The sequence below is a fragment of the Grus americana genome, chromosome 1 (genome assembly GCF_028858705.1).
Source record: "Grus americana isolate bGruAme1 chromosome 1, bGruAme1.mat, whole genome shotgun sequence".
Lineage (NCBI taxonomy): Eukaryota > Metazoa > Chordata > Aves > Gruiformes > Gruidae > Grus > Grus americana.
In genome coordinates, this window is record NC_072852.1 from 89,755,308 (window position 1) to 89,774,973 (window position 19,666).

A 19,666-nucleotide genomic window follows, 5' to 3' on the forward strand; every position below is an offset into this window, starting at 1 on the left:
GAGTACAAAACAACTCTGGGGAGAGCAGACACTGGTAGGAAGAAGTGCAATATCTTAGATGAAAATAGCGTGGAGATGGAAGGCCTCTTCCCAATTCAGCTGCAAAAGGCTTTGCCGGCAAGCCTCCCCAGCCATTTCTTCTGTCAGGGAATCAGAGATGGCAGTACAGGTACAGGAATCCTCTGTCCCACAGAGCGTGGGTGGTGAGGGTAGGAGCCTCTCCATGGCAGACATCCAGGGAAGGAGTGAGGAGCATCAGTCCCTCCCATCAGCACGCACAGAGCAGGGTGCTCTTCAGTGCCTCTTGGCACAGACACGCAGGGGCACGGCCATTCTGTGTGCGGGCCTGGCTTTGTGTCAGCCTGGGGCTGGTGGAGGCCGCCCTGCCTGCCTTGTGCCGCTCACATGGGGGCTGTGGCCCAGAGACTGGTTTGGCATGTCTCGCAAGTCTCAGCTGGGTGAGATCTGTGCCCTCGGGATCTGACACTCTTGCTGAGGTCCGCAAAGGCCTCTGAAGTGGTGGGTATGTGGAATCCATGGTGTACACCGCTGCTTGCATTTGCTGTCACCCCAGGGCAGGAGAACAGGGCTGCATCAGGCCTGGGGATCATCCTGCTAATGGTTGTCACCATGCTCTGTTGCTGCATTCTTGTTTCAGCCTGACCTCATTGCCCTTCACAGCTAGGAAATGTCTCCAGCAAATTAATAGGAGAGTTGCTGAGGGTCCCTTTTGCAAAGGAACAGAAATGCACAATGAAACCGTGTCTGTTGTGGTGCTTTATACACCTCCCTGAAGCAGTGGGCTGGGTTGGGCTGAATTACACACCATCCTTCATAAGTGCCTGCTGAGGTTATATTCCAGTCTTCAGTAGGAAGCTTCCTGGAAACTCTTCAGTCATGGCACCAACTAACTCGGATCTCTGTCAGGTTGTCAGAGCCCAGCTCTAACTCTGTCCTGAGTGTATGCTGGAGATGGGGTTTGTTAGCTGGCCTTCCAAACAGCCATGTGCCATGGCCCAAAAGCTTGGATGTGAGCTGAAAGCAGGAGCTAAGTCTGCAGTGACTCTGTCTAGTGAAGCAAAAGTGACAGCTTTTGCCAAATGACCAAGGCTTCCTCACAGCAGAAATGCCTTTAGCATGTCACTCCTGACCATAGTGTTCCTGGTGCACTTCTGTATCACCCAGTGAAGCCAGTCCAGGGAACCAGAGAACACAGTCTACAGAAGATGTGGTTTGTGGGCAAAAGTGATGTAAGACTTGTCTTCTCTTTCATTTGCATATGCCTCAAGGTGGTGGAAAAGGCATGGATGGGTGAGGGCTGTTTCTATGTATGTGTTCCTCATGTTGTAATCTTCCTCCAGATCTTCCCAGACCCTGGCTGCTTTTCGAGGTCTGAAGGGCTGTGCTGAGTTCCTGGGACTAATTTGTGCTAGGTGGCCCTGTTGCTATGATGCTCCATTCTCCTCCTATTACCTTCTATTCTGGGCAGTTCAAAGCACTGCAAAATTGGATGCAAGAGCACTGCCGTGCTCCTGGTGTCTGTTTCATGTGAGCTTCAAAGAGAACAAACCAACAGCCAGAAGAGCTGCTCCAGTCCTGTTACGGGAAGGAGATTCATTCTGATTATTTAGCAGGAGCACTAACACGAAATCAATAGGGTCTCACTCTGAAAATGTCTTGTAGATAGGCCTACAATGAGTTTTCCATTGGAGTGTTGGCTAAGAATGACTCCTTCTCATAGCCAAACCTGAACCACACAGTTTCCTCTTGATGAGGAAAAATAATACTTCTCACTTTTAATTTGAAGTTCTCAAGACACTTTAATGTAAACACAAATGAATCATCCCAATATTCCCATTGTAGGAAGACTGATATTATCTTCTTCTTTCATACAGATCCATACCTTGAGATGAAATGACTTGCCTGTCTCACTTTCAGATCTGGGTGCAGAATCCATAAGATATAAGTACCAGCCCAGTCTATTAATTGAGAGATCTTGCTGTAACCAATCAACCTTGTACTCGCTGATCTGCCGCACACTTCTTTTCCTTGACATCCTGTCCCTAATGCAAGAAGTAAATAAGCTGTCCAATTTTATGGTGAAAGTATCATCTGTGAGCAGAGAGCAGCAATATGTTTAGAGCTCCTTTCCAGTTTTGGGTAAGCCTGCATGCTCTGAAGGCAGCGCTAGGCACAAGCAGTGGGCAGCTCATAGGAGATGTCTGTGTTGCCAGGGAGAGTGAGGTTCCAGGGCAGGCATGACATTGTCCTGCTGTGAGAAGAACACAGGGAAGTCAGGCTGTGCGTTCACAGGTGGAGGTTGCTATCCTAACACAGAGGCTGATGGACCTTGTGTGGCCTTGCAAGGGTATGATGAACAGGGTGTTGTGCCCTGGCTGGGATGAATTGGCTGGAGGAGCGTGTACAGGGTTGTGTCCTTCACCTTTCTGCCACCTCCTCCTAGCAGTACCATTGCTGCTCTGAGTGCTCCCAGTTTAGTGATAAGAGCATAGTTGTGAACCTGTGCAACTCTACAGCTTTCTATCTGAACCACAGCCAAGTTCAGTGCTTCCAGGGGTGCAGGTTAGCACACCTTTAAGGCAATGTGCCATGCTGTCCCATTCAGAAATGATAAAAAGCCGTGTATCTGCACATCCATCCCAACTTTGGAGTGTAAGGAATAGCCCTTATACTCAAGGGAGTACCTGGTATTTACATAGGAATGCCTCTTTTTTCCCCTACTTGGGCCTACTGGATGTATTTTTACTGTCTTGTGCTCAAGTCTCTTTACTGCTCATCAGAACAGAATTTGAATGTGAGCCCAGTTTGCCGCCTGCCTCTGGTTTTCCCTACTTTGGAGTGCCCACTAGCTTGCTTCAGCCTGGAGCCAGCATAAAAGTCAACTCAGAAGCAATGTGGACAGAGTTTAATGCGTCTATACAGACACAGCTATTTTACCCTGCCTGCAAAAACTCTGGATCTGCAAAACTCCTGTCAAGAATATTGTATTATGGAGAAGACCATTATCTCTCTCAGGATGAGAAGGACTTGGCTGCACCTGCTCTGGGTAAGGTAATTATGTGGCTGAAGGCATATACTGTATAACGCCTGGTCCAGAAAATGCCCAGATGGTTGTCTTTAGCCTTAGTGCTTTATAAACCTGTGCAGTATAAGAAGCAGGAATGTATTACTGGTCTTCTGTGGTGTCACCCTGAAAAACGTGTGTTTATCATGTTTCAAATGGGCACCCATTGTAGGGAAAGGGAAGATGGAGAGAACAAGCAAGGACAAAAGGAACAAATTCTAGTTAGTACAAGCCTTTGCCATGGTTTGTGACTTAAGCATCTTCAAGGTGATGTGAGTCACAGCCAGTTTCCTTCCATGGCACAATACACTTATCCTGGGGGAAGAATTGTAGAAAACTCCTAGAAAACTATGTTGGAAGTTTTCTCTCTCACAGGTAGAAAATTATTTACACAGGGACACAGAGGGGATGGGAGACCTCTTTACATGTTTAAACAGGAGAGAGAATGCATTGCTTCAAACCACAGGCTGCATCCATAGGCTCAGTGGATCCCTGTAAGATATTCCTGTGACTTACTTGCTATCGAGAGGCAGCTGGGCTGCACAGAACTTTCCAACAATGGATGACTCATCCTTCCTCCAAAACTGATTCTTGGGGAGATACTTCAGTGTCACGCTGTTTATCTGGCAGAGGGGAACTCTGTGGGCCAGCAGATGTTTGCCCATCTCCTGGTGCTTAGGTCTGCAAGGCAGGGTGAGAGATGTGAGGGAGAACATTCAATCAACCTGCAGATGCCAGCCATATGCAGATGTGTTGAAACACTGGAGGAACCTGGGGTATTACCGTGAAGCTATCACATAATAAAATGCAGGGAGAGGACTCATCTGTCAAAACAGGGCATTCCATGAGAGTCTTATTTGCTGTCTCTCCATGTTTTATCTCTGTAGTCAGGAATATTTCTGTATAAATAACCTTCCTTCCACCACACAATTACAACACTTCTTGCTATTGCTTATAGATTGAAACATACCTTCAGAGAGGTAAGTGGTAGGTAAAGTCAACATCTATGAAATCATGAACGGCATGGATAGGGACCAGTTGTTCACCATTTCTTCCAGTACATGAGCTAGGGGTCATCAAAGAAAGCTAAGAGGTGACAGGCTCAAAAAGATTGCACACCACACAAAGTACCATTCCTATTAAGCTGTTAAAATCCTTGTGTGGGATGTTGTGGATGCTAGAAAGTTTACATGACTGTACAAGTCATGAGAGGGGGACTGGACAAGTTTGTGGAAGACAAAAGCATTGGGAGCTGATAAGGACAAAGATCTCACCTCTGGCTCTGAAAGTCCCTGAAATGTATTTAGTTAGACACTGGGAAACTATTTAGGGGAAGTATTGCTACATGCTTACACTGCCTTTTTTTATACTCTTCTCTAGGTATTTGCTTTTGATCACGGTGGAGGTGGGATGCTTGGATAGAGGGATGTTTTTCTGTCCCTATGCTCTTAACCAGGTAACGGGAACTGGGAAATGCCAGAGATTGGGTAAATAACTAATGATCAGAGCCGAGTTGGCCATGTGCTATGAAGTGGTGCTGCCCAGCCATTTTACATAGGTGGGCTGCCATCCTTCTGTGACGTCCATCCAATGAGCCTTCTTATGCCTGATCTACCTGGCACCTCTAGGAGCTTGGAGATCATCAATTTCCTTGTGCTCATGAAGAACATGTGTGTTGCTGACTCAGCACAATTCCAGAAGCAACTGCCTGATCAGAAATGTGACAGTAGGGAAAGGGGAAAGGTGACAAAAGGGTCAGGAAGAGGCTACAATTCTGCTAACCAAAGTTGCTCCCAGGAGTGCGCTGAGGGCTGCACTCAGTGTCCTCCTAGGCAGGAGTGGCCAACCCAAACCAGTACATCCCATCCCTCCCTCAGATTGTGGTAGTAGATGTGGGAATTTTTGTGTGTCTGACTGTGTATGGCTTGAACCTGCCAAAAATAGGAAGCATCATGAAATTGTGGGTATAGAGGTGAATAATGGATAGTGACTGGAAAACAAATAGAGGGGAGACCATCTCTCTACTGCATATTGTCTGTGGGCAGGATCCAGCCCTGCCCTAGAACAGAAGAACACAGTAAGTTAAGCAGGTTGTAGAAAGTCATTCTTGAGACTGACATTTGGTCCAACCCAACACAACCTTTGGAGACGGATGTAGGACTCTAGCTGACTTTGGAAATATGTTTTCTCGGATGTGGGGGATGTCGTGTGATGTGTAAGCAGTTGTAATGCAGCTGGGAAGCGTGCTGTATAACGAGCTCCTTACTCTGTCAGCACCATGGCAGCTATGGGGCTTGAGGACATGTCTTTTAAGGCACTCTGAACAATGTGTGTGGAGTAACAGCATCCCAAGGAGTGAGACTGGAATGGATGTTTGGGAGAAGGAGTGAGAAGGGCAATGTGAGGCAAGACACAACCCTGCGAGTCACTTGCTGAAGGTATGAGCGTGGCTGAACACTTCCAAGTCCCTGTGCACTTCTGGGGAACTGCAGGATGACATGCATGTCAGATCACCTGAAATAAGTCAGTGATTGGTCCATGTCCAAACTGCAATGTGAGAATATGTGTTTAGATGTCCGTTTGACACTCTGAGCTTGACTGCACTGGAGGGCTGAGCTTTGCCTAGAGTGGGGAAGCTTTTTTGCTGCAGTGTGAATTAGAAGGGATATCTTCATGTACACTTTCAAATCTGTAGGTTTATTGCTGTAAGCACATTTTTTTGGTTTCACCTGGGTACATAAATGAAACACAGCTGTTGTTCTCCCAGGATGATATCTCTACTGTCTCATTAAAACCTGAGGGTACAGTAAAGCCTCGGGATTGCCTGCCCATCTCACTTCCCCAAGCAGCCTTTCCCTCCAGTACTCACATGCCTCCTGCTGGACACCTGTCAAACCCTGTGTCCCACGCTGCAAAGTGCTGCACATCTTCTTGAACAGATCAAGGTCCTGACTTGACCTTGGTGTTATGATTTCCTCCCTCCTGCATCTTTGGAAAAGGAAGATTTGGCTTCCAAGACAGGGAGGGATTGAACAAACTAAGCTCCACTAGGCTGGAGTATAAACTTGAAATTGCAGTGCCTTGCTGGAAATCTGTGACCAAGCAGCTATGTCATGCTGGAGAACGCCCTCAACATGGCTTCCCTTTCCCTGGTTCTCACTTCTACCTCCTGGTGCCCAGCAGCAACACAATTAGCTTCAGGTCACAATGTTTTGGCTTACCAGTAAGGACTGCGTGGGAGTCAGTGCTGGAACCCCTCTGATCCTAGGAGAGCTGACTCCTGACAGCTTTAGCAGACTGTTTTCCTGCTTCCTGAGACAGCCAGCAGCATGTGCTAGCTGCATGTCTACATTGCAGTTCACAGCCTACAACAGTGGGCAGGAAAGTGCAGGAAGAAGTGATGAAGACTTCTGGGGAACTTCTCTGTGGTGGGGAGATCCCCCCGTGGCAAGGGCTATGGAACAGGAGTCTGGTCTTTTAATTCAGGTACAGTTTGGAGGAGGGTGGTGCTTTCAAGAGAGAGCTGTCTGTCTACACATGTGGTCTTGGTCCCCTGCCTGCTGGACTTTTCCCTACAACAAGAGTCTGAGAGCTTTGCTGCATGACTGCAGAGGCAACAAGCTACTGAACACATTCTGACGGTGCAGAGATGCACTTGTCTCCTCTTTGCAACTGCTGTCCTATTGAGCATCAAGAGAAATGTCTGAGCCAGCAAGTCCATCAGTCTGGAACCTCTGGTAGATGGGGTCTTGCTGTAGCCGTCTCCATCTGGCAGAGTAGAAATAATAACTATCTGGCAATCATTGTGGTTTGAATTGGCCCTAGGCAAGGGTATGATGTAGAAAAGGAACCAGCAGAGCAACTCAAAAGTATGCAAATTTGGGGATCCTGGAGTATATCTACTGCTTTGGGCACTCAGGGATGAGGTAGACTAAGCCAGGGTTACCAGGTAATGGTAGCACATGCCTGACTCTTGAGAGCATTTAAGGTAAAGGTGGAGAGACTCAAGAAGAAAGGTTGTGGTTCATCACAGTGACTGTACTCAGGGAGATATGCTATCATTGTGCCTTTCCTGGATTGGTATAAACTTTCTTACACAGGGAGCTGGGATAAAACAGGCAAGAAGCATGTACTGTCACTCACATGGTGATCTTTGCTGTGTCCTTGGTGCTGTTGCTGCAGAAAGTGATCTCAATGCTGGTGACTATGTTTCGTTTCTTCTGCAAGTGGAACTCAACCAGGCTGTGATGGACTGAGCAAGAGGCAAGGTATGTGGGAGTGAGGGCAGGTACCATCGGGTGAACCTACCCCTGCCAAAAGAAGGCATCTCGCACTCATTCCCTTGCCCCACCAACAGAAAGAAGATTAAATAGACGTAAGAAAGAAACTAGTCTCTGTGCTATGAGTAGCACAGTGGGCAGGTCTGCATAGTCCAGTGTAAACAGGCATTTTAAGGCCAGGTTGGATGAAGCTTTGGGCTACCTGGTCTAGCAGAGGGTGTCCCTGCCCATGGCAGGGGGTTGGAACTAGATGATCTTTGAGGTCCCTTCCAACCCAAACCATTCTAGGATTCTACGATTTTCACTAACCTTTACTTCAGTCCTGAGGCCACGTGGCTGTCTTAATCCAGGGCTGCGCCCACACTAATAAACCCATTGAAAAGTCTTTATGGGGGAGATGTGCAGGGTTATTGCTCTTCAGCTGTTTGCCTCAGACCATCTGGGTCACAGCAGCTGATTCCAATGGGGATGGTGGGTTGTAACTGCCTGGCCTCCCCAGAGAATCTGCCTCATTTGGTCAACCCCCTTCTGACTTGTTTTTTCTCATTGCCACTTACCACAGAATGGAGCTGAGGGACTGGTCATTAAAAAAACTTCCACTTCCTTGGGCAACTTTCTCATGTTGACACCTGCCTGCTCCAGCAGGCCTGCAGAAGGAAATACAGCCAGTGCAGAGAAAGCCATGAATGGCTCAGAACAGAAATATAATCGGTCCCAATTCACCTCCGCTCACCCCACCCAACTCTGCTGTCTCAGAGGACAGACCCTTTCTTTATACCAGTGCAAGCACAAGTTTGCGGTGTCTGTTTGACAGGTTAACATCCCCCCCAGAGAACCTGTTCCGGCTACCCCAGGTAATCATCATCAGAGTACCTCTCGGTGGCTTTGTTTCATTCCTCTGCTAACAAACTGTGTCATCAGTTGCACATGTGCAAAATGAGCAGGACTAAAGACTACCAAGTCAGGAAACTTAGTGCAGATCTAAATGACAATACAAATACAAGGCACTGGGAAATTGAATTTCTTGGTCAAGTGAGAAGACCACCATAACTTGAGGCCTGCACCACTGACTAGCTGACAATGTGGCTCAATGAGATGGGGAAGGGGTGGCTGAGCTGAGAGCACCTATACCAAAAGAGGCCTCTCCTTATATTCCTCTGGTACCAAACTGCAAATAGCACCAGAGGACACTTCTCCTTGTGCCACAGCCCAGTTTCAGAAGCCTAAAAGAGGTAACTATTAACTTGTCCCAGTCCAGGGAGTTCAGCTTTGGGGTGGCCGTAGCAGGAATTTATGAGGAGACACAGCAACAGTGAGTGGTTTGTAGAAGAATGGGAGTTCAGGCTAAAATTTCCAGCTGCTTCTCTAAACAAGACACTTTTTGAGCTAATTGCCCACTTGTTAGGCAGATGACTCTGGAGACTCCCATTCAACTCATTTGTGAACCCTATGAAATGTTTAAAGATCAGAACTGTTCAAGATGTTGGTGTTCTACCTTGGACAATATATGAGTTTTTAGAGCGTCTCTATAGAAGCCTGAAAACTAACAGCTTCTCACTGTCCCCAAAGAGATCCAAAGCAAATCCTGCTTGGAGAAATCTGAACTGCATACTGTGCTCTGCATTGACACCCATCAGGAACGTATTGTCATCTGGTCTCATACTGGTACTGTACCTATTCTGGGACAGGAAAACAGGAAGGGGTCCACACAGTCCAGGCAACGACCCTTTAAGAAATCTTGATGACTTGCACACGGGAATGCCACCATCGGACACGAATGATTCAAGGCACTGACATAGAGATGTACTGCCCTCATGTGATCACAGATCAGATACTTATAGCCTGCAAGAAAAAATGCAGAGAAAAGAAGCCATGAGCCTTTCCGTTGGCTTCAGTCTTTTTGCATGTTCCCATGGAACTGAGAGTCAAGAAACACTCTTAGTGATTCTGCAGCCATCCCCTTCCTATTAATAACATTTTGCAGAGCATCTCTGTGACTACAAGCCCAGATCCCACTGCAGGAGAAGTTACATGGGAAGTTAGAAGTGTATCTCCTAGACCAACAGAGTCCCCCAGAAGAGGGGAACCACAGGGCTGCCATGTCTCTGTCAGCGTACCATCAATGAGGCCCCAAGCTCTCTGCAAGGGGGTACAATAGCACCTGCAGTGGGACCCCAGCTGTGGGAAGTGAGGTACCATAGGTGCCCCCTGTAACCTGGCCCTCAATGCAGTGGGCTCATCCAGAACGTATTTGAATATTTATCCACGCTATTTACTGTGTAAAGTCCTGTCCTCTAGAAGGAAAAGGCAGTGATCATACAAGCCGTGTCTCTAAGTATAGACACCACTCCAAGCATGAAAACAAAAAGACGCTTTTGCTAGTAGTAGTACCTTAGAGCCTTTCTAGCAAAAATATTTCCTTTGTTGATGCAAACTCAACTAATGCTAGGGTTTCGGCTCATACAGAAGTTTCACCAAAATCATGTCTCTTGACAGTGGTGCTGCCAAGACACTTGACCTGTATGTAATTTTAATTTCAGCTGCTTGTTGTATTGCTGAGAGATGTGGGCCGTGAATCTCTGCTGCCATGTCTCTTTATATATACATGTTGTCTTGCTTTGATGTCTGCCCTGACTGTAGCAGCAGCTGCTTGCCAAACAACATTTTCACAGGCACTAAATGGCCACGAAAGCCCTTTGCTTGGCCACATAACGTTCTTACCTGCAGAGATGAATCGGGGGCATCCTGGCTGATCTTTTCCTCCATTGACGAAATAATCGATGTGGCCTACTGGAATCCGGATCCCAAAATCTGAAAGGAGGTAAAATGCCACTTCATTCTTACACTTGGCTATTCTATAGGCTTTACCCTACATGGTGTTTGACAGGCCCCGATAATGGGTTGAGCATTAGTAGTGCTGGACCCAGCTCCAGTGCCCAAGACAGCAAGGACAGATTTCCTGTTCCTACATGCCTGCATTGTGCAGGTTTGCAGCACAGAGCGGAGAGTGCTCCAGGCCCTGCCATCAAAATGACTGGGAACTGTGGCTTAATCACCACCTCTGTGACTCAGGTTCTTGCTTCCATATAAAGGAGAACAAAACCGACCACAACCTTTGGCGGATTGCAAGGCAGGATTGAGAATTATGTTGGTAGATGTTTTCATGATCTCCAGGCAAGAGGTGTGACTCAAAGGCACCACATTATTCTTTAGCACATGTTCTGCCTACATAGACCCTAAGTGCTTTAGAAAAGTTAACTCTGTTGTTGCACCAGCTGTTGGTTTGACTCTTACTTTCCACCGGCACTCGCAGTGGCACTTTTCTTACATCAGGTGCGAAAAAGCAAAGTGAGACCAGACATGTAAATTCCTTCCAGGTGGGAAAGGCCATGCTGAGCTCATTCTGCATAAACTCACTCTGTTGTAGCAGGGTTAAGGGTTAAGAAAGATATTTGCTGCAAGATTGCACCTAGTCTACTCTTGACCTGTCTGTTGCTGTGACATGTTCTGGGTTATGGATATCCACCAATTAATTCATCATTTAAGTCTATCTAATCAGGCAACTTTCTCAGAATGAAACTGAACTCATGGTAATTTGGCATAAAAGGGAAAATGACCTACACACTCCTTAGCAATAATGACGGCAGGAGGAAAAGAAGCATGGGCCAAGGAAGATGGAAGCCAGCTTACTGTCAGCATCAGTATGAATGGCTTCCACGAAGAGGGCATCCCCAGGATCCAGGCGTTCCTCGGGGCTGGCTCTGGTGTACTTAGGGCCTGCAGGATCCAGGCCTGTAACAAAATCAAACACCTCAACAAGTGGTCTTCAGCCTCTCTCTTTCTTATTTCTGGATCAGTTATTTTATCCAAAACTTTAAAAATGTTGCTAGGCAGAAGTGATAAATTATTCCCAGGTCACACTGATTATGGTCCAGAATGGTTTCTGCTCTCGCTAACTTCCACTACAGCTTCCTTACCTTGTCCTCCACTGTTCCATTCCCCTTTAGCAGTTCTGTACCTCAAGTTTCTAGGCTGTAAAGCCATGACTGAGCTTCAAACACCTCTGACAGGGTGGGTGCAGAGTGTCTTTTGGATTTTTGGTGAAAAAGAATCAAACTTGTAACACCTTTCCTAATTGTTCTGTCAGCTGTATTAGCACTACAGTCTGAGAAACATCACTGAAGATCATCAGTTAGGTGATGAATTCAGCATCCCAGGCATTAACCAATCCAAGCATTAGAAAGGTTTGATACTATCAAACATCTTTAAAACAAAGAGGCTTCTGAGCCCTCTCCCCACAAATAAAATCAAGTCCTTAAGCAGCCATCTACATTTTTGCCTAAAACTTGCTTGCTTCTAGACCAGCTTCTGGGGAGTCAAAGGAATACAGAAAATTATCCTTGGCAATACCAAAGAACAAGTTAAATATCTTTTTGTTTTGTTCTGGCTGATGGTTATCCTGTTCAGTTTTCGTAGAAAATTAATCCCAGATTTTTATTTTTTTTTCATCCTCAGGCAATTACAATACTTGGCTCCATATGCCACATAGCCTCAGAGCTGGCCAGTTTCACTGCCATGGACTCAGTCCCATTAATGCTCTACGGAGAAGGCAATATCAACATTATACAAACTGATGTGTTTGTATTTGTGAGGGGGTAGGGAAGGAGGAAAAGGGAAAGAAGGAAAAAAAAAATTCCTATTCTTTCTATAAATAAAAGCTAATAATGGGACAAGTGGTCAGAAGAATTTACTGGTTTATTTTTTCTTCTGTGTTCTTTAATCTTGACACATACAAAAAGCCAAGAGGTTCCCACCCTACTTCTACAGATCAAGTTTTAGTTAAAGGCTTTAAAAGATACTGAAGTGTTACTCGGTATAGCTTACAGTTCTCCCTGAGGAGGGAGAAACACCTAATATGGGCAGCAGTCAATTCTAGCACAGCTCTGAGGCAAGCGCGTTTCTATCCTCTGTTCTCTATGCCTACCTCCTCCAAGCACAAGCTACGTAAACTCAATTGAGATGTACATCCTCAGCAGCTAAGAAAACTATTCACTGAAGCTATACTGTATGCAACTGAATTCCTTCAAGCTTTTTCATTTCCTCTGCAAGTATTGAAACAAATTGCTCTTCAGCAATTTTGGATATGGGCTATTCATTCCAGTTCCTGTACCATTTTCTTTTCTGCACAGGGAGACATCCACAGGAACAGGCATGGGTTAAAGAAACTCACTGCACAAAAATAAAGTCTGTGCTCTGATCTCAAAGACTCTCTCTGGTTTTGCTCCACAGCTCTTTATAGGTGATTGAAAACACTTCAGCAAATTACGGCTCTGGGATCACATTCTTCTGTGTGTGTATGCATGTGTGTGAGGAGGCAGAAGATGGGATCAGACATATCTTGGGTATAATTCCACCTCTCTTCAGGCTCCTAAATCTGAACTGGAACCTACAATGCACAGTGTGCCTATGAAATCATAGAACAATCAGGAATGTAAGAAAAAGGGCTGTCTTCTAGCAGAGTTAAGCATTAATGGCATAAATAAACTTAGAGAGCTTTTACTACATGTAGACAACATAAAGGGGAAGAGTCTCTGACTCTGAAGTTAATTACCATGGTTTCCTGGGAAAGTGTCTGCTTCTGTTTATCTGAAGATGTTACTTATCATAAAATCCCGGTGCAGAAGAGTGGTTACACTAAGTCCCTCCTAATGTAAACTTTGACTCACAGCTTAAAAAAGGGCCTGGCGTGAAACTCAGCTCCTGTTAAGAAATGCCTGCATTTCATGCTGTGTGGGTAGCTGTGACACGTGAAGGCTAAACCAACATTTCTCTGGACTGCCCTGCTGTGTGCGCAGTGAGACCCTCCTTGAGGATACACCTCTGTGAGACAGACCAGCATGAGCTGGTCTCCCAGACCAGACTGGGCCTGCGGTCACTCTACTGAAGCCTTTATGTCTGTTCCTTCTTGGTGGCATTTTCCCTCCTATCAAAATGAATCTCCATCCCTGGGGATTCCCAGAACCTGACAAGACACTCGGCAACCTGATCTAACTTAGAAGGCAGCCCTGCTTGAGTCGGGGGGGGTGGGGTGGACTAGAGACCTTCCAAGGTCCCATCTTACCTAAATCAATCTGTGACTCTAGTCACACTCCATACCTAAAGGCTGACAAGGTTCTGAATGAACCCAAGAGCTATAAATGCCATGATCAGCCTCTAACCATCTTTCTCGGTAATTCCCCCACTGCAGCCTCTTCCTCACACCCAGGAGTCAGGCTCTTTGTGTTTAAAGTCAGCTCTGATTTGGTACAACTGGGTGACCTTAAACCAGTCTACTGTGAAAAGAGCTGACTTGTGGGAGAGAAGAGCAAGAAGCCTTATCTGGGGCCTCCCAGCATTGGCTCAGGCTCTTGCCTTTGGTCCTTGCCTGAGCTGTGTTATAGGGATCCCATGCCTAGCCCCATGTCTTGCTGGTCCTGCTTTTATCTTGCTGATTTGACTTCCTGGGACCCTGAGCTTGCCTCATCACTACAGACTTGCCTGGCAATCACTGAACTGTGGATGACCCTGGTTCCTGTCACTGGACCTGCTCTGCTCTTCTTGCCCAGACGCGGTATGACTGTGTCCCTTGTCAGTGAGGCCAGTGTCCCTGCCTACCTTGTTGTCACCTTTGGCTCTCGGCTCACTTTTTCCTGCAGAGCAGCTCACTCTTGCTGCTCCCCCACAACAACATGCATTGTGGACTTTAATTTTAAGAACCACAGAGGTATACATGCTATAAAGTAGAAGCAAAGCATGTGGGTGTTGAGGGGTTTCATCAGCCATAAGGCCTCATATTCTTTTAAGCTGGTGCCATTTTGAAGAGTGGAGCAGAGGCAGAAGGACCCTTTTGCAAATACATGCATTCTTTTGGCGATGTGGAGGGGTCTGATGGCTGGAAAGGCATTGTCAGGCTCTTCTCATGCTAGGAAGAAGCCTGTAAGCTTGGATCTAATGAGTCCTTATGCAATTAAAAGATCACTGGTTGAAACCCCTTCCCTGCTATTTCATTCTCTCCCTTGAAGAGCAGGTGAGGACCCAAAACTCAGTTTTATGATACCTGTTATCCGTCCCAGCTGACCGCCATGGAAATGCCCCACCAGGCCCCCGACATGTGCACCAAGGCTTACCCCAATGATGTGGATGGTTGTCCCTGAGACTCCCAGGGCCTGCAGATTGATAACATAAATTAATGTTGCTGTAGCAGCCAGGTGAAATACCCTGCCCCAGCCCATGCAGCAGCTCTGTAACTCTTTTAATGTAGGATTGCTTTTGAGGTGTATGGTGGAGAACCAAATAGATGTGGGAATGAAAGCCCTTTCTGCTTTTCAGAGTCTTTCTTCAGGTCCACAGATGCAAACTCAACCCTAACCAGGTCGGTCAGATGCTCATAACTACATAGCCTGTAGCTTCTCTTTCCACAGCTTGCTTCAGACTGAATTTCCCCCTCTCAGCTGAGTGACCCGTGTTCACCATGTGAATAATCTTTTTCTCAGTAAAGCAGAGGAAATTTTTTTTCACTTTTATACCACCATTGTACTAACATCCTGATTAGTATTTTAAGATTATATTTTCAGAGATTAAGGATTTATCCATGGGCTGAACTGCCAGGTAAATCATAGCCACTTGGACATGATGTGAGATGATCCCATCCAAAGGAATCCAGCTGCCTGCAGGCTGGTCTGCATGATGCAGTGCCATACAATGGGAGGGCATATGGTGCATGATAACGTGGGGGAAAGATGAAAAATTGTGACTGTGAAATGTATGAGGCCCTATCCTGGAGCAGTACTGAGGCTTATGAGAAGCCCAATATAGTCTTCTGTGGTGTAGTGATCCAGGAGAGGCTGCACAGAAAAAGTCCTTAAGTAGCTGGACTAGAGCTCAGCACAGACATGGAATGAGTGTTGGGGACACTGTCCAGCTCAGTCATTTGTTCACTGTGTGACCTACTCAGTAATGAGGGGTGACAGTCCTCCCCCCCCCCCCCAGCCCCCTAATGACACAATGGCTCCAAGGGTTGCCATATTTCTGGGTCGAAATGTGTGACTGTGCACAACATGGTGCACACCCAGGAACTCCCACACTGCAGCCTGGGGCTGCAGCGCAAACATCACACTAAGGGTTTATGCACAGCAGGTTAACACAAAGATGTACTGCCCTTATTGCGTAAGTGTACAGCTGTGCTGTGCATGAACAAACTGAGACACATCTGGGGATTTCCAGCTTCTAGGAAGTATATCTGACGACCAAAGCAAATATAAAATAGCCTCAAATCCCACCCTCTCCAGCTCCCTGGACAAAATTTCCAGGTGGAAGAAGAAGGCTATCCAGTGAAGCATGGACCTGAGAAAACTGAAGGCATCCTTCAGGTTTTCCCTGGGCTGGAGAGGCAGCTGACAACTGGGATGTTTTCCCAGAAAAAGTCAAAACTCAAGAGAAAAAACAGTGGCATGCTCAAGCCTGGACTGAGAGGGGAAAAATAAATCTCTTTAGTGCTATACAGAGCTCACTGTAGAATAAAAAGCCCACTTGTCCAGCTCCTGGAGACAGCAGGTTGGGAGCAGTTCTCTGGATTGTTCACATGAATGATGTTCTTTGGCCATGTTCGCCCCCACTGGAAATACACAGTAACTTACCAGGAGCTTGCTGATGAATTGTGAGATGGAGAGGGCCAGCTGTGTGACATTTTCCACTGCGGAGGGATAGGCTCCTGTAGACCCATAAACCCAGTCTACTGCGATCACGTTCACCTGGCTTGTGTGCAGTATGGCATGGACAAGCCCTTCAATCCAGGAAGGTTTGGTACCCAAAGCCCTGTGGAGTCATCAGAAACATATTATCTTAGGTGTCTTCCAAAGTAGCGTATGTGCCAATATGCTGTTCACTGGTGCTGGAGCTCTACATGTCTAAAAGGAGGCTGCCAAACAGTTGCTAAAAGTTTTTTTCTGGTGCCAGACAGCCTGCACCTGACATTTCTTTGTGGTGGTGTAATTACACTTTCCAGAGTGCGCCGATTCAGATATTTTAATGAATAAGATAACATTTGCAGGGCTCAGGTTGAGATCTCAGACTTGCTGTGGTGCTTCAGTTAGCCACCACAGAGTCTATCTGGAGTAAGTGAGCTGACCAGGAACACCTAGATCCTATTCTGCTACCAGCTGGCAGGAAAGTCCTTGGTCAAATCACCTAGTCTTTCACTGCTACATTTCCTCATCTGTGGATAATTTAAAGAAAAAAAAAAATCTATACCCAAGAATTCAGGGAAAATGGAGGAGGCTGTGTTCTACCCACTTCCCCTAATACTACTTGGTGAGGGGTGTGCTATGTCACATGAGGGCAACAGCTGGTTTTCTGAAAAGACCCTGCAACATCTTCCATGGTTTCATCCTGGTCTTCTATGCACTTTCCCTTCAGGCTTTTGCACATCAAAACAGATAATGTTATAGGGTCACACCTGAAAAAATGGCACAGTAAAATAAGCTTGCAGAATGGTGACAGCTTAAAAAAACCCGGCTCAAACCCCTACAGTTTCAAGAATAGAAGTATAACATGTCTGGCAGGCTCCTAAATGGCTGACTAATCCAGGCTGTTTATAAATCAGGACATGAGCTCCAAGAAGACAATTTAAAGGGGCAAGAATCTTAAAGAAAAGACTTCTTAAATAAAAAGGTTGAAAGAAGGAAAGAAAAGGGAAGAGGTTATAGAGGACAGAGAGAATGAGCAAGAGAGCAAGTGAGAGCGAGAGAATGAGAGCAAGAAAGATGATTTCCTAACTTTTTTTAGGCTCCAACAAATGTGAAGCACATACAAAATCGGCAGCTGGTCACAAACTAAAAGGACTGCGAGTTGTGTTGCAATGAGGGTTGTCAGCAGCATTTTCCATGCCTCTGGCCCTGGCCCACCAACAGTCTCCCAAACAATTCCCAGGTCCGGTTTGGGGCTTAGCACTCCAGACTCTGTTCTTAGCACGTGTTTTGCACGCTGCCAGTCTGCTGGGGAGACTAAGGTCACACAAGCAGGAAGTTTCCATGCCAGCCGCACCCAGTGCTGGGAATGCCCTAGCAGTGTTTAATTTACCAGTAAAAACTTAGTCATGGTGCTTTTTTATCTCTCACCTGAAGCCATGGATTATGATCTTGGTTTCCAGGCTGCTGTTGAAGCTGGAGTTCTTGATGCTATTGTTAGCTAAAATCAGCTCGCCACAGCTGGGGCTTGAGGAGGTGAATAGAAGAAATTGGACCTTAAGTTTACTGCCCCGTAGGAAATGTGCTGTCTGGAAGTCAGTGCAGCGATGCCCTGGGAGTCTGTCTGTTTGCCCTGCAATGAGAGGGTGTGAATAGCATATTTAGTCTGTGTGTGTGTGCAATGCAAAAAAAAACCCCTCATTCTAATTCATTAGGAAAATGAAGGTTAGCAATCTTGCTTCTATTAATAAAGATTAAAAGGATAGAACATAAATTAAAATCAGCGTATTCTAGAAACTTCATCTGTCTGATAAAGTTGTTCCTGTCCTTTGATGGAATTCCAGCATTGGCTGGAAAAGATAACCATGGATGTCATGGTAGCTTTGACTTCCGAGAGTTGTTTTACTGAGTTGCAAATGACATTCTGTTGGGGTTTTTTTCCACATTGGCCACACACGCCAGCTACTAAGTATATTTACGAGCTGGCTATTAGATCTTTAAAAAAACTGGTTCCCGACAGGTGGTCACCACTGAATGAGGATATTTCTATTCAAATTCTGGTAGGCTTAGTAGAAGGTACAAGTCTTAATTGACAATTGTATCAAAAATCCAGAAATAAATATGAGAATGCTCATGATAAAATATGAGAATGCTGACGACAAAATGTGTCAATGATAATTTCCTGATTGACTCATTTACTGGATGAAAATGCTTTATGGGAAGGAAAAGGCAGCTACTGGAAGGCACTTAGATCTAGACAGTAAAAAAAAAACCCCACCCTCAAACCTGTAGCTAGTAAAAAAATGAGCAAATTTAGGCTAGAAAGCAAGCATGTAGGTTTAGCAGTATGTATGGCTAGCAGTATGTATAGCTAGTTTACCCACAGAAGACCTGGATTCTCCATCTTTGGTCATTTCAGAGGACTGGCTGCTATTTTGAAAGGCTTGTTGAAGGTAAATTGTTGGATCTACTGAAGGACTAATGGGGTGAAATTTATTAACTTGCAATGAGCAGGAAGCCAAATAATTGATTAAATGATTCCTTCTGGCCTAAAAAATTTTACTTTATAAACTGGCATAGTTGCATCCTGCTGCAATGACAATGCATGCACCTTCCCTTTTCTGGACTGGAGAAGTGAAACAGCCTGGAATCTGCATGTATGATAAAATACAAAAATTTAAAAAAAAAAAAATCACAATCAAACAACTAGCTTGCTAACTGCTGGCTGTTTCGATAGAAGATACTTTACAGTAGCTAGGCAGAACATGGCTTTCTTACAAAAAAGAGAGATTCAACATTCAGATTCCCCCTTGCGGGATGTGATTATCCCTCACTGTTGTTTATGTTGGTCTTCCTGTGTACTGAAGGCAAGAGGGAAAGAGATGTTCTCTGAGATCAGTTTGGAAGAAATGCAGCTCATGAGGCAGCTTAACTAGCAAGGGCACGTTGAGTGCAATCACGGTGCATGTCAGAAATGGCGTAAGATGAGGGGATTCTGAGTAAAGGTAAGACAGGAGGTGCACTGCTGTGAAGCTGCAGGTGATGTGGGACTGTAGTGATGATCATAAAAGCAGTTTCATTGACAGTACAATTAAAGAAAGAAATGGAAGCGTGGTGTCTGTTTATTTTTTCTCAGCTACTGCAGATTACACTTGCTAAGCTTTCAAAGCAGGACATGCCAGTGCCAGAGGCCAAGAGGTCCCTTTTCCGCTTCCTTACACTTCAGGCTAAACCCAGATCATTCTTTTAAATCAGGTTAGTAGAATTAAATCACTGAGACTGATTGAATCAAAGCATGGGAGAAAAAAAGGACCATTCTTGCACTACCCTTTCTCCTGGCATGTAACTAGATTAGAGCAAGGACCTCTTGACACATGGGTTGTTTAGGGAGAATTGAATTCAGATCCTTCTATGTAAAACCTTCAATCCCTTGCCAGGCGCTCATGCTTTTCTTACCTGCTTGTGCTGAGCTGAGCAGCAAGAGGACAGCAAAAACAATGAGCAGCTTTCTCTTCAGAGCCTCAACCATCTTCCTGTTAGTCCACTACAAGTACAAGGATTGTACAGGGGAAAAACAG

At 45.7% G+C, this 19,666-nt stretch overlaps 1 protein-coding gene across 4 annotated transcripts; it reads right to left on the reverse strand.

The window, feature by feature from the left end:
- Positions 1–1,800: 1,800 nt before the first annotated feature.
- Positions 1,801–19,666, reverse strand: PLA1A (phospholipase A1 member A). 4 transcript variants are annotated; one of them, XM_054837129.1, is made up of 11 exons: positions 19,545–19,666; positions 17,520–17,721; positions 16,041–16,218; positions 14,462–14,570; positions 11,056–11,157; positions 10,087–10,176; positions 9,040–9,207; positions 7,923–8,012; positions 7,229–7,337; positions 3,602–3,766; positions 1,801–2,063 (listed from the first exon to the last, which is right to left on the reverse strand). In XM_054837129.1, exons 1-11 carry the CDS (start codon positions 19,615–19,617, stop codon positions 1,841–1,843), a joined length of 1,509 nt encoding a protein of 502 aa, XP_054693104.1. In that variant the 5' UTR covers positions 19,618–19,666; the 3' UTR covers positions 1,801–1,840. The 4 variants fall into 4 exon arrangements, with proteins under 4 accessions (XP_054693104.1, XP_054693110.1, XP_054693116.1 ...); XM_054837135.1 differs by having other exon boundaries at positions 1,801–2,272; XM_054837141.1 differs by lacking the exon at positions 3,602–3,766.